The sequence below is a fragment of the Giraffa tippelskirchi genome, chromosome 2, assembly GCF_054371585.1.
Source record: "Giraffa tippelskirchi isolate mGirTip1 chromosome 2, T2T-mGirTip1v1.2.pri, whole genome shotgun sequence".
Classification (NCBI taxonomy): Eukaryota; Metazoa; Chordata; class Mammalia; order Artiodactyla; family Giraffidae; genus Giraffa; species Giraffa tippelskirchi.
The window spans coordinates 104189929-104204027 of record NC_137276.1 but is presented as its reverse complement, the minus strand read 5'-3'; the positions used below and the strand labels follow the sequence as shown (position 1 = coordinate 104204027).

The 14099-nt window shown below is 37.4% G+C and overlaps 1 protein-coding gene across 1 annotated transcript in view; it reads left to right on the top strand.

Moving 5' to 3' along the window:
* BRWD1 (bromodomain and WD repeat domain containing 1) overlaps positions 1-14099 on the top strand; it is a 120102-nt gene that overhangs the window by 30920 nt on the left and 75083 nt on the right. The window contains exons 9-14 of the mRNA XM_081569894.1: positions 82-182; positions 7251-7321; positions 9060-9160; positions 9949-9989; positions 11002-11100; positions 13860-14010. Coding sequence (XP_081426020.1) covers positions 82-182; positions 7251-7321; positions 9060-9160; positions 9949-9989; positions 11002-11100; positions 13860-14010 — 564 coding nt within the window. The remainder of the gene's footprint in view (positions 1-81; positions 183-7250; positions 7322-9059; positions 9161-9948; positions 9990-11001; positions 11101-13859; positions 14011-14099) is intronic.

Here is a 14099-nt window from a genome sequence, read left to right as displayed (position 1 = left end):
AAATTAACTTTGAAAAACTTAAACTATAATGTTAGTGGCAGCTCAGGAAACTGATTTGTAAATATTTTTATTCCTTTTTAGTTTAGCCCCATGGCCAAAGGCTCACAAAGATACATGGTCTCCACTGGTGCTGATGGGACTGTTTGTTTTTGGCAGTGGGATTTAGAATCCCTGAAATTCAGGTAAGTGACTATAATTGTGTAGTAAGTTTTTTCTTTTTTCATGATGTTACAGTTTAGTCTAAAAATGAAATCTGATTATAAAGAGAAATTATATATTGTGGTTGCCTTCTTACTTTTGAACTTAATTTTTGATACATACAGTGCATGTGCCATATTGACTGCTGTTTACACTGTACCATTTAGATATTTGGGTATGTTAAAGGGGCAGAGCCATTCTCTCTTAGTGGTCACATGTTTTTGAAAAAGTGATAGTATGTGAAACATTTTGAAAAATGTTAGAAATGTATATAATTATATGCATAAGCAGAAATTTAGGCAGAAATTATTTAAGAATCAGACTTGGATTATAGCCCTACACTGCCCAACGTGGTACCCACTAGCCACACATCTCTGTTGAGCACTTTGGTTGTGGCTGGTGCAATTGAGGAATCGAATTAGTAAATTTTTAACAGATATGATTCAGTAATAATAAACCTTTTAAGCATATTTTAAACAACTTGAGTATGTGAATTAGTTTTTCAACTAGAAGTTTCATGAAATCTCAGTATAGATGAAGTATTTTTGATGAAAACTTTTCAAATTGAGATGTATTATAAGTGTCCAATATGCTATGGAAGAGTTAAAGGATATACTATGAAAGAAATTAAAGTTCTCATTAAAATTTTATTAACATTGTTGTAGTATTTTGGATTGTGTTAAATGGATTAAAATTAATTTTATCTCTTTACTTATGATGTGGCTGCTAAAAATTCAGTTAGATATGCAGTTTGCATTCTCTTTCTGTTGGAGCATGCTATAGCCTGTTCTGCAGCCTTGATAATGGGTTCTCTTACACTCTGAGCTTTAATCACCTCAGTTACAGAACAGTGGTTAGTGGGCTTGCTCTTTCTGTGTACTAGGATCCATGTAAGTTTGGGGGTTAAACAGTCCTCTCGCATCCACTCACCTATAACAGCGTTTGTGGAAATATTTGTTATATGATGAGGTACTATAGAAGTAAGATGGCAACATGTATGTATGCTAGATTAAAGCCATTGTCTTTTTTTTTTTAAGCTGTTATCTTTTTAAAAAATTTATTTTTAATTAAAGAGTAATTGCCTTATAACATTGTTTTACTTTCTGCCATACATCAGCATGAATCAGCCAGCCATAGATATATATATGTCCCCTCCCTCTTGAACCTCCCTTCTACCTCCCATCCCTGCTCACCCCTCTAGGTTTTACAGAGCCCTGGTTTGAGTTCCCTGAGTCATGCAGCAAATTCCCATTGACAGCAGCAGCAGCAGCAGTCTGTTTTACATATGGTAGTTTATATGTTTCCATGCTACTCTCTCCACTCATCCCACCCTCTTCTTCCTATCCCCTCCCCAGCCTGTGTCAATAAGTCTGTTCTCTGTGTCTGTGTCTGCATTACTGCCCTGCATATAGGTTCATCAGCACCATCTTTTTAGATTCCATATTACATGCATTAATATGTGATATTTGTTTTTCTCTCTGACTTACTTCACTCATATGTATAATAGGATCTAGGTTCATCTCCCTTGTTAAAATTCACTCAAATGCATTTCTTTTTATGGCTGAGTAATATTCCATTGTATGTATGTACCACAGCTGCTTTATCCATTCAGCTGTTGATGGACAGTCTATGTTGCAACTTCCATGACCTAGCTATTGTAAATAATGCTGCAGTGAATGTTGGGGTACATGTATCTTTTTCAGTTTTGGTTTCCTCAGGGTATATGCCTAGGAGTGGGATTGCTGGGTCATATGGTAGTTTCATTCCTAGTTTTTTTTAAGGAATCTCCATACTGTCTTCCATAGTGGCTGTATTAATTGACATTCCCACCAACAGGGTTAGAGGGTTCCCTTTGCTCCACACCCTCTCCAGCATTTATTGTTTATGGATTTTTTGATGATGGCCATTCTGACTGGTGTGAGGTGATATCTCATTGTAGTTTTGATTTGGATTTCTCTAATAATTTAGAGTGATGTTGAGCATCTTTTAATGCATTTGTTAGCCATCTGTATGTCTTCTTTGGAGAAATGTCTGTTTAGGTCTTTTTCCCACTTTTTGATTGGTTTGTTTGTTTATCTGATATTGAGTTGAATGAGCTGCTTGTGTATTTTGGAAATTAATCTTTTGTCAGTTGTTTCATTTGCTATTGTTTTCTCCCATTTTGAGAGTTGTCTTTTTCACCTTGTTAAGTTAATAGTTTTCTTTGTGGTGCAGAAGCTTTTAAGTTTAATTATGTCCCACTTAGTTTTTGTATTCATTACTATAGGAGGTGAGTCATAGAGGATCTTGCTGTGATTTATGTCATATAGTGTTCTGCCTATGTTTTCCTCTAAGAGTTTTATAGTTTCTAATGTTACATTTAGGTCTTTAATCCATTTTGAGTTTATCTTTGTGTATGGTGTTAGGAAGTGTTTTAATTTCATTCTTCAATTCTTCATTCTCCATTTCTCCCAGCACCACTTATTGAAGAGACTATCTTTGCCCCACTGAATATTCTTGCTTCCTTTGTCAAAAGGTGCCCATAGGTGGGTGGGTTGATCTCTGGGCTTTCTATGTTGTTCCATTGGCCCATATTTCTGTTTTTTATCATACTGTCCAGATGACTGTAGCTTTGTAGTATAGTCTGAAGTCAGGAAGGTTGATATCTCCAGCTCCATTGTTCTTTCTCAAGATTGCTTTGGCTATTTGGGGTCTTTTGTGTTTTCATACAAATTGTGAAATTTTTTGTCCTAATTTCTGTGACAGATGCCTTTGGTAACGTGATAGGGATTGCATTGAATCTTTACATTGCATTTGATAGTACAGTCATTTTCACATTACTGATTCTTTCAGCCTAGGAGCATGGAATATCTCTCCATGTGCTAATGTCATCGTTGATTTATCAGTCTTATAGTTTTCTGTATACAGCTCTTTCAACTCCTTAGTTAAGTTTATTCATAGGTACTTTATTCTTTTTGTTGCAATGGTAAATGGGATTGATTCCTAATTTCTCTTTCTTGTTTTTCATTGTTAGCATATAGGAATGCAAGTGATTTCTAGCTATTGATTTTGTATACTGCAACATTACTGAATTCATTGATTAGCTGTAGTAATTTTGTGATAGCATCTTTAGGATTTTATATGTATAGTATGAGGTCATCTTCAAACAGTGCAAGTTTTGCTTCTTCTTTTCTAATCTGGATTTATTTCTTTTTCTTCTGTGATTGCCGTAGCTAAGATCTCCAAATCTGTGTTGAATAATAGTGGTGAAAGTGGGCACCCTTGTCTTGTTCCTGATCTTAGAGGGAATGCTTTCAGTTTTTCACCATTGAGAATAATGTTTGCTGTGGGTTTGTTGTATATAGCCTTATTATGTTGAGGTAGGTTCCTTCTATGCCCATAAATGGGCAAAATAAGGTTTTGAATTTTGTCAAGAGCTTTTTTGCATCTGTTGAGATTATTATATGGTTTTTATCTTTCAGTTTGTTAATATGGTGTATCACATTGATTGAGTTGTGTTTATTGAAGAATCTTTGCATTTCTGGATTAAACCCAACTTGATCATGGTATATGATCTTTTAAATGTGTTGTTGAATTCTGTTTGCTAGAATTTTGTTGAGGATTTTTGTGTCGATGTTCATCAGTGATATTGGCTTGTAATTTTCTTTTTGTGATGTCTTTGTCTCATTTTGGTATCATGATGATGGTGAACTTGTAGAATGAATTTGAAAGTGTTCCTTCCTCTGCAATTTTTTGAAAGAGTTTCAGAAGGATCGGCATTAGCTCTTCTCTGAATGTTTGATAGAAGTCAGCTGTGAAGCTATCTGGTTCCGGGCTTTTGTTTTTGGGGAGATTTTTGAATCACAGTTTCGATTTCAGCGTAAAGCCAGTATGTTCCATTCAGTTCAGTTCACTCACTCAGTTGTGTCCGACTCTTGGTGACCCCATGGACTATAGCATGCCAGGCTTCCCTGTTCATCACCAACTCCCAGAGCTTGCTCAGACTCATGTCCGTTGAGACGGTGATAACATCTAACCGTATCATCCTCTGTCATCCCCTTCTCCTCCTGCCTTCAGTCTTTCCCAGCATCAGGGTCTTTCCCAATGAGTCAGTTCTTCGCATCAGGTGGCCGAAGTATTGGAGTTTTAGCTTTAGCATCAGTCTTTCCAATGAATATTCAGGACTGATTTCCTTTAGGATTAACTGGTTTGATCTCCTTGCAGTCCAAGGGACTCTCAAGAGTCTTCTTCAACACCACAGATCAAAAGCATCAATTCTTCGGTGCTCAGCTTTCTTTGTGGTCCAACTTGCACATCCATACGTGACTACTGAAAAAACCATAGCTTTTGACTAGAGGGACCTTTGTTGGCAAAGTAATGTCTCTGCTTTTTAATATGCTGTCTAGGTTGGTCATAGCTTTTCTTCCAAGGAGTAAGCGTCTTTTAATTTCATGGCTGCAGTCACCATCTGCAGTGATTTTGGAGCCCAAGAAAATAAAGTCTCTCACTGTTTCCATGGTTTCCCCATCTATTTGCCATGAAGTGATGAGACTGGATGCCATGATCTTCGTTTTCTGAATGTTGAGTTTTAAGCCAACTTTTTCACTCTCCTCTTTTACTTTCATCAAAGGGCTCTTTAGTTCTTCTTCACTTTCTGCCATAAGGGTGGTGTCATCTCATATCTGAGGTTATTGATATTTTTCCCCACAATCTTGATTCCAGCTGTGCTTCATCCGGCCTGGCATTTCGTGTGATGTCCTCTCCTTGGAAGTTAAATAAGCAGGGTGACAATATACAGAATTGACGTACTCCTTTCCCAGTTTGGAACCAGTCCGTTGTTTCATGCCCAGTTCTAACTTGTTCCTTGACCTACATACATACAGATTTCCCAGAAGGCAGGAAAGGTGGTCTGATATTCCCATCTCTTTAAGAATTTTCCAGAGTTTGTTGTGTTCCACAGAGTCAAAGGCTTTGATGTAAAGCAGAAGTAGATGTTTTTATGGAACTCTCTTGCTTTTTCTTTGATCCAGTGTGGATGCTGGCAATTTGATTACTGGTTCCTCTGCCTTTTCTAAGTCCAGTTTGAACATCTGGAAGTTCTTGGTTCACTTACTGTTGAAGCCTCGCTTGAAAAATTTTGAGCATTACTTTGCTAGTGTGTGAGATGAGTGCAATTGTGTGGTAGTTTGAGCATTCTTTGGCATTGCCCTTCTTTGAGATTGGAATGAAAACTGACCTTTTCCAGTGCTGGGCCACTGCTGAGTTTTCCAAATTTGCTGGCATATTGAATGTAGCACTTTCACAGCATCATCTTTCAGGATTTGAAATAGTTCAACTGGAATTCCATCACCTCCACTAGCTTTGTTCGTAGTGATGCTTTCTAAGGCCCACTTGACTTCACATTCCAGGATGTCTGGCTCTAGGTGAGTGATCACACCATCGTGATTATCTGGGTTGTGAAGATCTTTTTTGTATCGTTCTTTTGTATATTCCTGCCACTTCTTAATATCTTCTGCTTTTGTTAGGTCCATACTGTTTCAGTCCTTTATTGTGCCCATCTTTGCATGAAATGTTCCCTTGATATCTCTAATTTTCTTGAAGAGATCTCTAGTCTTTCCCATTCTCTTGTTTTCCTCTATTTCTTTGCATTGATCACCGAGGAAGGCTTTTTTATCTCTCCTTGCTATTCTTTGGAACTCTGCATTCAAATGGATATATCTTTCCTTCCATCCATAGTTCTTGGTGCTCTATCAGATCTAATCCCTTGAATTTATTTGTTACTTACACTGTATAATTGTAAGGGGTTTGATTTAGGTCATACCTGAATAGTCTAGTGGTTTTCCGTTCTTCAATTTCAGTCTGAATTTTGCAATAAGGAGTTCATGATCTGAGCCACAGTCAGCTCCCAGTCTTGTTTTTGCTGACTGGATAGAGTTTCTCCATCTTTGGACTTAATCTTCGTCAAAAGGCCGAGAAGCGATAGAGCTTCTCCATCTTTGGCTGCAAAGAATATAATCAGTCTGATTTCGGTATTGACCATCTAGTGATGTCCATGTGTAGAGTCATCTCTTGTGTTGTTGGAAGAGGGTGTTTGCTTTGCCCTGCTTCATTTTGTACTCCTAGACCAAATTTGCCTGTTACTGCAGATATCTCTTCCTACTTTCGCATTCAGTCCCCTATAATGAAAAGGACATCTTCTTTTGGTGTTAGTTTTAGAAGATCTTGTAGGTCGTCGTAGAATCGTTCAACTTCAGCTTCTTCAGCATTAGTGATTGGGGCATAGACTTGGATTACTGTGATATTGAATGGTTTGCCTTGGAGACAGAGATCATTCTGTCATATTTGAGATTGCAACCAAGTACTGCATTTCAGACTCTCTGTTGACTATGAGGGCTATTTCGTTTCTTCTGAAGGATTCTTGCCCACAGTAGTAGATAAAATGGTCATCTGAATTAAATTCACCCATTCCAGTCCATTTTAGTTCACTGATTGCTAAAATGTTGATGGTCACTCTTGCCATCTCCTGTTTGACCACTTCTAGTTTACCTTGATTCATGGATCTATTCAGGTTCCTTTGCAATATTGTTCTTTACAGCATTGGACTTTATGTCCATCACCAGTCACATCCACAGCTGTGTGTTGTTTTCGCTTTGACTCTGTGTCTTCATTCTTTTTGTAGTTATTTCTCTGCTCTTCTCCAGCAGCATATTGGGCACCTATCTACCTGGGGCGTTCATCTTTCAGTGTCACATCTTTTTGCCTTTTCATACTATTCTTGGCGTTCTCAAGGCAAGAATACTGAAGTGGTTTGCCGTTTCCTTCTCCAGTTGACCACATTTTGTTAGAACTCTCCACCGTGACCTGTCCATCTTGGGTGGCCCTACACGGCATGGCTAATAGTTGCATTGAATTAGACAAGCTGTGGTCCATGTGATAGTTTGGTTGGTTTTCTGTGATAGTGGTTTTCATTCTGTCTGCCTTCTGATGAAATAAGGATAAGAGGCTTATGGAAGCTTCCAGTGTGTTAAACCATGTTAATGTATATTTTAAAACAACATGTTCTTCTTTTCTAGTCCTCGTCCCCTGAAGTTCACTGAAAAGCCTAGACCAGGTGTTCAAATGCTGTGTTCTTCATTTAGTGTTGGTAAGATACCTTTAGTGTTTTTTTCTTAGTTTTGTTTTAGTTTTTTGAGCAACCACATTATGGCTAATGGCCTTTATCAGATAGATGGTGAATAACTTATGTTCATTTCATTAAATTTAACCTGTGATGTTAATTAGCCTTTTTCTTATCTTCCCCATTCTGACTTTCTTGGATTTTTCATAGTAATCAGAGCCAGGGATATAAGAGAACTGGCAAAAAGGACGCTTAAAGTGTCCAAATGAGCAATTCCTGTGCCATGTACCCCATGTGTATGATAAGCCAAGATTGTGCTTTTGTTTGAATTGCTGGTTTTTGGTAGTTTAAGTTTGTTTTGCATACGTCTTGTGAAATTATTCCTCTTTTTCTTTTTTTGTACAGTGGACTTGTGTGGTAACCTTTGTTTTGGGGAAAGGTCAAAGATTTTCCCCCATAGAAGTCTGAAAATGTGAACAAGTGAACTTCATATACCATAGCTATGTTTAGGTGTGTAAGTGTTAGTCACTTAGTCATGTCTGACTCTCTGTGATCCCATGGACTGTAGCCCACCAGGCTTTTCTGTCCATGGGATTTTCCAAGCAAGAGTACTGGAGTGGATTGCCATTTCCTTCTCCAGAGGACCTTCCTGACCCGGGGATTGAACCCAGGTCCTCCCACATTGCAGGCAGACTCTACCATCTAAGTCACCAGGAACCCCCTAGGAGTGTAAAAGTATTTAGAAAGCAGAACCTGTTTTCATGCATTTTTGAAGTGGCAGCATCTTAGTCTTTATCATAATCCGTATGACAGAGGGAGATAATGAACATTTTCAGATTGAATTAACTTTTTAAAAATTAAGCCTCATCTGATGTGTACCCGCCCTGCTGTTAATACCACCAAACAGTTCTTTGATACTAGCTTGGCGTCCTACAATTCAACTCCATTCTGACACTGCCTACCTAGAGAATAGTGTGAGACCGCACAGGTTAAGGGCTCAGTCCTACAAGAATCTCAGCCCACCCCCAGCCTCAGACCCGGTTGTCACCTTGCTTCTGCTGACAGGATGTAGGTTAGAGGTTCCCACAACTTCTTCCTTGGATTTAGTTAATTTGCTGGAGCAGCTGACAGAAGTCCTTTTACTCAGTGGATGTTTGGTTTATTATGAAAGAACATAATTCAGGAATAGCTAGATGGAGGAGATGCTTAGGATAAAGTCTGTGGGAAGGAGGACTCTCCAGTCCTGCTATTCTTCTCTAATCTCCTCCTGTTCATCCACCTGCAACTTCTCCAAGTCTTGCCCTTTGTGTTTTTTATGAGGCTTCATCACACAGGCATGGTCAGTTAACTCATTGGCCATAAGGATGGATTCAGCTCTCTCCCAGCCCTCTAATCACATGGTTGGTTCCTCTGGTAGTCAGCCCCCTTCCATAGATGATTTTCAAAAGTTACCTCATTAACATAAACTCTGGGGTGATTGAAGTGGGTTTGTTATATGAAATCAAGACACCAGTATCATTTCACTTTGGAAATTCTAAGGGTTTTAGGGGTTTAGCCAGAAACAGGGATGAAGACCAAATACAGATTTCTTCCTAAAAATCATATCATCACAATATATTATGTTAATTTTTAAAAGTTCTTTACGTAATGAGATGGATCTATTGAGATTAATTTACTTTTGGTGTAGAGAGCTTATTTAATATAGAAGTTTGGTTAAGACATTTGTTACAAACTGGAATTTTAAAACTTAAAATTTTTGTTTCAGGTGGTATGTTTCTAGCCACAGGTAGTACTGATCATGTAATCAGAATGTATTTTTTGGGTTTTGAAGCACCCGAAAAAATCGCCGAACTTGAAAGTCACACTGTAAGTCTTCATGTTTTAAATTTAAGTAAATTTATGATATTCCTGTTGGTATAAGTCTCAATAACGGAGATTGTTATTGATTTTATTTTCAACTTAAATGGAGGAGGAATTGCATTTAAAGATGAAAGATGATACTGACAAGCTCAGCACCTTGCTGTGCAAATGCTTTACAGTGGTTATTTCTGCTTCAGGTCCATTTGATTATGACAGTTGATTGCGGTGGATTAAGCTCAAATTAAGCCTGTTTATCTTAACCAAGCTCATGGAATTAGAATGGTGTTTTATTAACATGCACTATAAGATAGATAACTCTCAGTATTCTGGAGTACTGGTCAGCAGTCAGGTCATCTTTTTCTCCTTAAGGAAGTTCTGTGAAGTTACTTGATAAAAAACAGAATCACGTTAAAAGAAATTTTTGTTTGTTTGTTTTGCACATAATCATCAAAGTGAATGCGCCTTGTTTTCAGCTACTTAAACTTTTTTATCACTTTCTTTTGCAGATGTAATTAATTGTAAATACAAGTTTAATTTTAGAAGCAGGCTGTTTTTTCTTTTTAAACCCTATGTGTTTATCTTTGAGATAAAAGCTGTATCTTAGTCTGGTTTGATTTGTAGTTAGGTTCTTTGCTCTTAAACATACAATATATATTTGAATGGCAGGATTAAGCAGCAAAAGTGCAGATCTCTTGCTTTAAACCAAATGTGCTTCTAACTGTAAAACTGGGTGGGCTCTTTGTTTACAAACTATGTAGATGATTACTTTTGTGTTTGCTTTTTCCTCTCTTTAGGATAAAGTTGATAGTATCCAATTTTGTAACAATGGTGATCGGTAAGTAAGTGTGAGTTCGTATTCGTGAGTGTGTTTTTAGGTAAATGTGTTATGCTTCCTGTTAGTGTAGCTTGTATGTCACTTTGCAGGTGTACATCATATGGCAGGCCCTTGTTAGTAACTGTAGTAATTGAAGGAAAAGTGTCTGTGATAGGGAGGAAACAATTAAATTAAGTTTTTAGAATTGTAGTTTCTGCAGCCTCCTGTATCAAAAGTAATTCTTTAGCTCACTGCTGGCTGTTTGATTTATAGGAAAATTAGGTGTAAGGATAATGAAATTTCTTATATTTGAGTAGTTGTGTGATAGTGAAAGTCGCTCAGTTGTGTCTGACTCTTTGCAACACCATGGGCTGTACAGTCCATGGAATTCTCCAGACCAGAATACTGTAGTGGGTAGCCGTTCCCTTCTCCAGGGGATCTTCTCAACCTAGGGATCGAACCCAGGTCTCCCGCATTGCAGGCAGATTCTTTACCAGCTGAGCCACCAGGGATGCCCATTTGAATAGTTAAATCTTTTCTAATCAATTATGTGATGTAATCTGCAACAAAATTATCCCTTAAATTATATCCTTTTTTCTGGTCCCCAGTGTCTTTTCAGGTACCTCTTACCTCTTCTTTTCAACACTTAACTAAGTGATGGATTTATTTATACATAGTGACTAGCATGAAATTGAGTTTAGAGTTTAAATGCTTATAATGGCACTTTTGCTCTTACTAATTCTTCCATTCATCTTTAATTGTCCTTCCCTGCTCCCTAGATGTACATATCTTTTCAAAACTATTTGACAAGGTAGTGATTGGGTTTGAAATGTGCTTTACAATAGGGCCAGGCAAATCAGAGCAAACCAGATTTTCTCCTTTTAGGTAGGCCCTAAATCCCTGTGTTTTTGGAATTAACACCTGTAGATTTACCTGCAATCAAGATAGGTACATTAAAAATTTTTTTGCTTGTGGTTTTAACTGTAGCCTTTGCTAGCATGTATGTAAGTAGATATATTTCTTTTATTTTAAGGTTCTTAAGTGGCAGCAGAGATGGAACAGCACGAATTTGGAGATTTGAACAGTTAGAATGGAGAAGCATCTTATTAGATATGGCCACTAGAATCTCAGGGTAAGTTGAGATGGTTTGTTTCTAGTAGGTGCATCCTGAGTACCTGGTCTGTCTCTCTGGTTGGTTTTTTGCTTTGTTCAGGAGCTAGAGCCACCTCTGATCTAAGTGAATGGCTCCCTCCTGCATATCTGACAGATACTTAAACCTATTACAATCTTAGATTTATATAGAAAAGAACACTGTATTTATTCCATTGTTCAAAGCATTGACTTCCTCTGAGGTGTTGCATTTAAAACCACCTACTGTTTTAAATATATAAATAAGTATGTCAAACGTGGAGATTTTCAGAAAGTTCTATTTTTCTGAAGATAGGATGGGACCTCCCTGGCAGTCCAGTGTTTAAGACTCCAGGTTTCCACTGCAGGGGCCATCGGTTCAGTCCCTGATCAGGGAGCTAAGATCCTACAAGCCGGGAAAACAAAAATGAAGATACGAATTTTGGAATTTTTTAAAAGTTATATTTTAAAAAGCTATATCTGGTTTAAAAAAGTAAGCAAATATATTTTATTGTTTTGGTTTTTAAAAATTGATCTCCATTGGGAGTGATATTTTTATTTTACATGCTAAAATTTTGGTTTGTAAAATGATATTGAAGGCAAGTTTGTCTTAACTATGCCCTTCCCCCAACACTCTAGAGTCTCAAACATATTTTGAGCAGCTTTGAGATAATTTTAGTGTTTCCCAAGATAGATATTATAAATTTCAAATACATATTATAAATTTCAAATACATTGTGTTTTTGGATTTGTATATACTGGGAGACCGTATAGGTGATGGAAAGAATATGCGTTTTGGAGTCAGAACTTTGCTCAAATACCACTTACACTTTCTATAGCTATATCATTTTGAGACCATCACAGTCTGTTTCATCATCTAGGAGATGAAACTACCTGCCTTTAAGTACTATTGGCAATTGAAAATCGTATGCAGATTTCTAGCAGAACTTGGTGTGGTGGTAGTGGTTTAGTTGCTAAGTCATGTTCAACTCTTGTGACCCCATGGACTAGCCTGCCAGGCTCCTCTGTCCGTGGGATTTCCCAAGCAAGAATACTAGAGTGGGTTGCCATTTCCTTCTCCAGGGCATCTTGCCAACCGAGGAATTGAACTTGGGTCTCTGGCATTGCAGGCAGATTTCTTTACTGAGTGAGCTGCGAGGGAAGCCCAGTCTACTTGGTGTAGAGTAGGCATATCAATGTTTTTAGCATTTTTTCTGAGAAATATTACACATTCTGTTGTTTAGAAATTTTCATGTCTGCTTTATTTTTAGTAATAGTAGGAGAAATTAACTTATTCTCCACTGTGGCTCAAACAGTTGTATTGGATTTCAAAATAAATTTGATATTAATATTTTTGTGGAATGACCTGTGGTAGAGAATGGAACGAATACATACTAGAAATCTGATAATCCCTGTTCACAAACAAATCTTTAAATTGCTTAAAAATGTTACATCTGGATATTCACATCTTGGTGTGAAAGTGAATAATAATGAATGAATAACAGTGAAGAAAATTTGAAACTGTATTCGTGTATGAACAGTTACTTTATTAGGCAAAATAGGAACATCATTGTAAAAATTAGAATAAAATTTTAAAAATATTTTATTTGGCTGCCTCTGGCCTTAGTTGCCTAATGGCATGTGGAATCTTCTGGGACTCGGATCAAACCCAAGTCCTGCATTGACAGGAGGATTCCTTATCACTGGGTCACCAGGGAGGTCCAGAATTTTTTTAAATGAGACTGAGAACTGTTTAGTTTTCTTGTTGGTATACTCTCTTCATGGAGAGAACTTTTCCTGTATTTCCCCTCCTGGTAGAAATATTCTTTTTCTCATTTAAAGTTTTACCTCTAAAAGCAGTGTTTTCTGTGTGTATAAATTGATGGATATATTTGTTCTAGTGTTCTGATCTTGGCTGATCAATTTGATGAAATGCAATATGTCTGTTAGTAAATTCAGGTGAAGCGTGGAATCTTAGCTTGTCCATTCCATTTTGTCTCTTGTATTACACTTCCTCTGACCAATCGAGTTAGAATTATTCAGTCATTTGTGTTCCATTGTGCCTACACAGGTAGCTGTTACATAGCAATCCTTGTGGCTGTTTTCTTTAAAAAACATGTTTATTTTATGTTTATAATTTCTTAGAATGTGCTCTATGACTTCAGAAGCAGCTAGGTTCTCCCCCCACCCCCCATACTAATGACTGCTGTATTTAACACAGAAACTGCATATTGCTTTCATGAAGGCAGCAAAACATTGCAGACATGTGTGTATAAGACCCTTCTTGATAAGGGAGCTGTAGGAACAGTCTGTAGGGAAGTGTAAAGAGATAGTTCAGCACACTGAAAGTGTGTCAGGCACTTTTCTAGACATTGGGGACATGAAGGTGAATTACCTTCTTCCTGTCTTCCTGAACTTCTTTGTCATCTCTGGAAAGTGAAGTAGTTGAAAATATTAGCAATAGGCCTTGCAGTCAAGAGAAAGGAATCCTAGATGTAGAGAAAAGCTTTGCTTTTATGAATAATGGTGGTGTTCTGGAATCTGCCTGTATTCAGCCTCTGAACTGTTTCTGAATCATCCCTTCCCCCTTGGGATCTTGCCCTCATCTGTTCGTAGATAACCTCTTGTGGGTCAGACGTGATAAACTCTGTGAAGTGGATAAGGTGTGGACATGAGCTAGATTATTTACTACTTTTGTATCGGTGAGGGATTGTGTAGCCTCCTACACATATAGCACTGCACATGTTGTATTTTTTTTCTTAGAGATTTATCTTTGGAAGAGGAAAGGTTTATGAAACCCAAAGTAACAATGATAGCTTGGAATCAGAATGATAGCATTGTTGTCACAGCTGTGAATGATCATGTCCTCAAAGTGTGGAATTCTTATACTGGACAGCTGCTTCATAACCTGTTGGTAGGTAGTTTTGTAACATACAACAAATAAAGATTTTTTTTTTCAACTTAAAAAAAAACTGTTTCATTTATATTATCAAATGAGTAGAA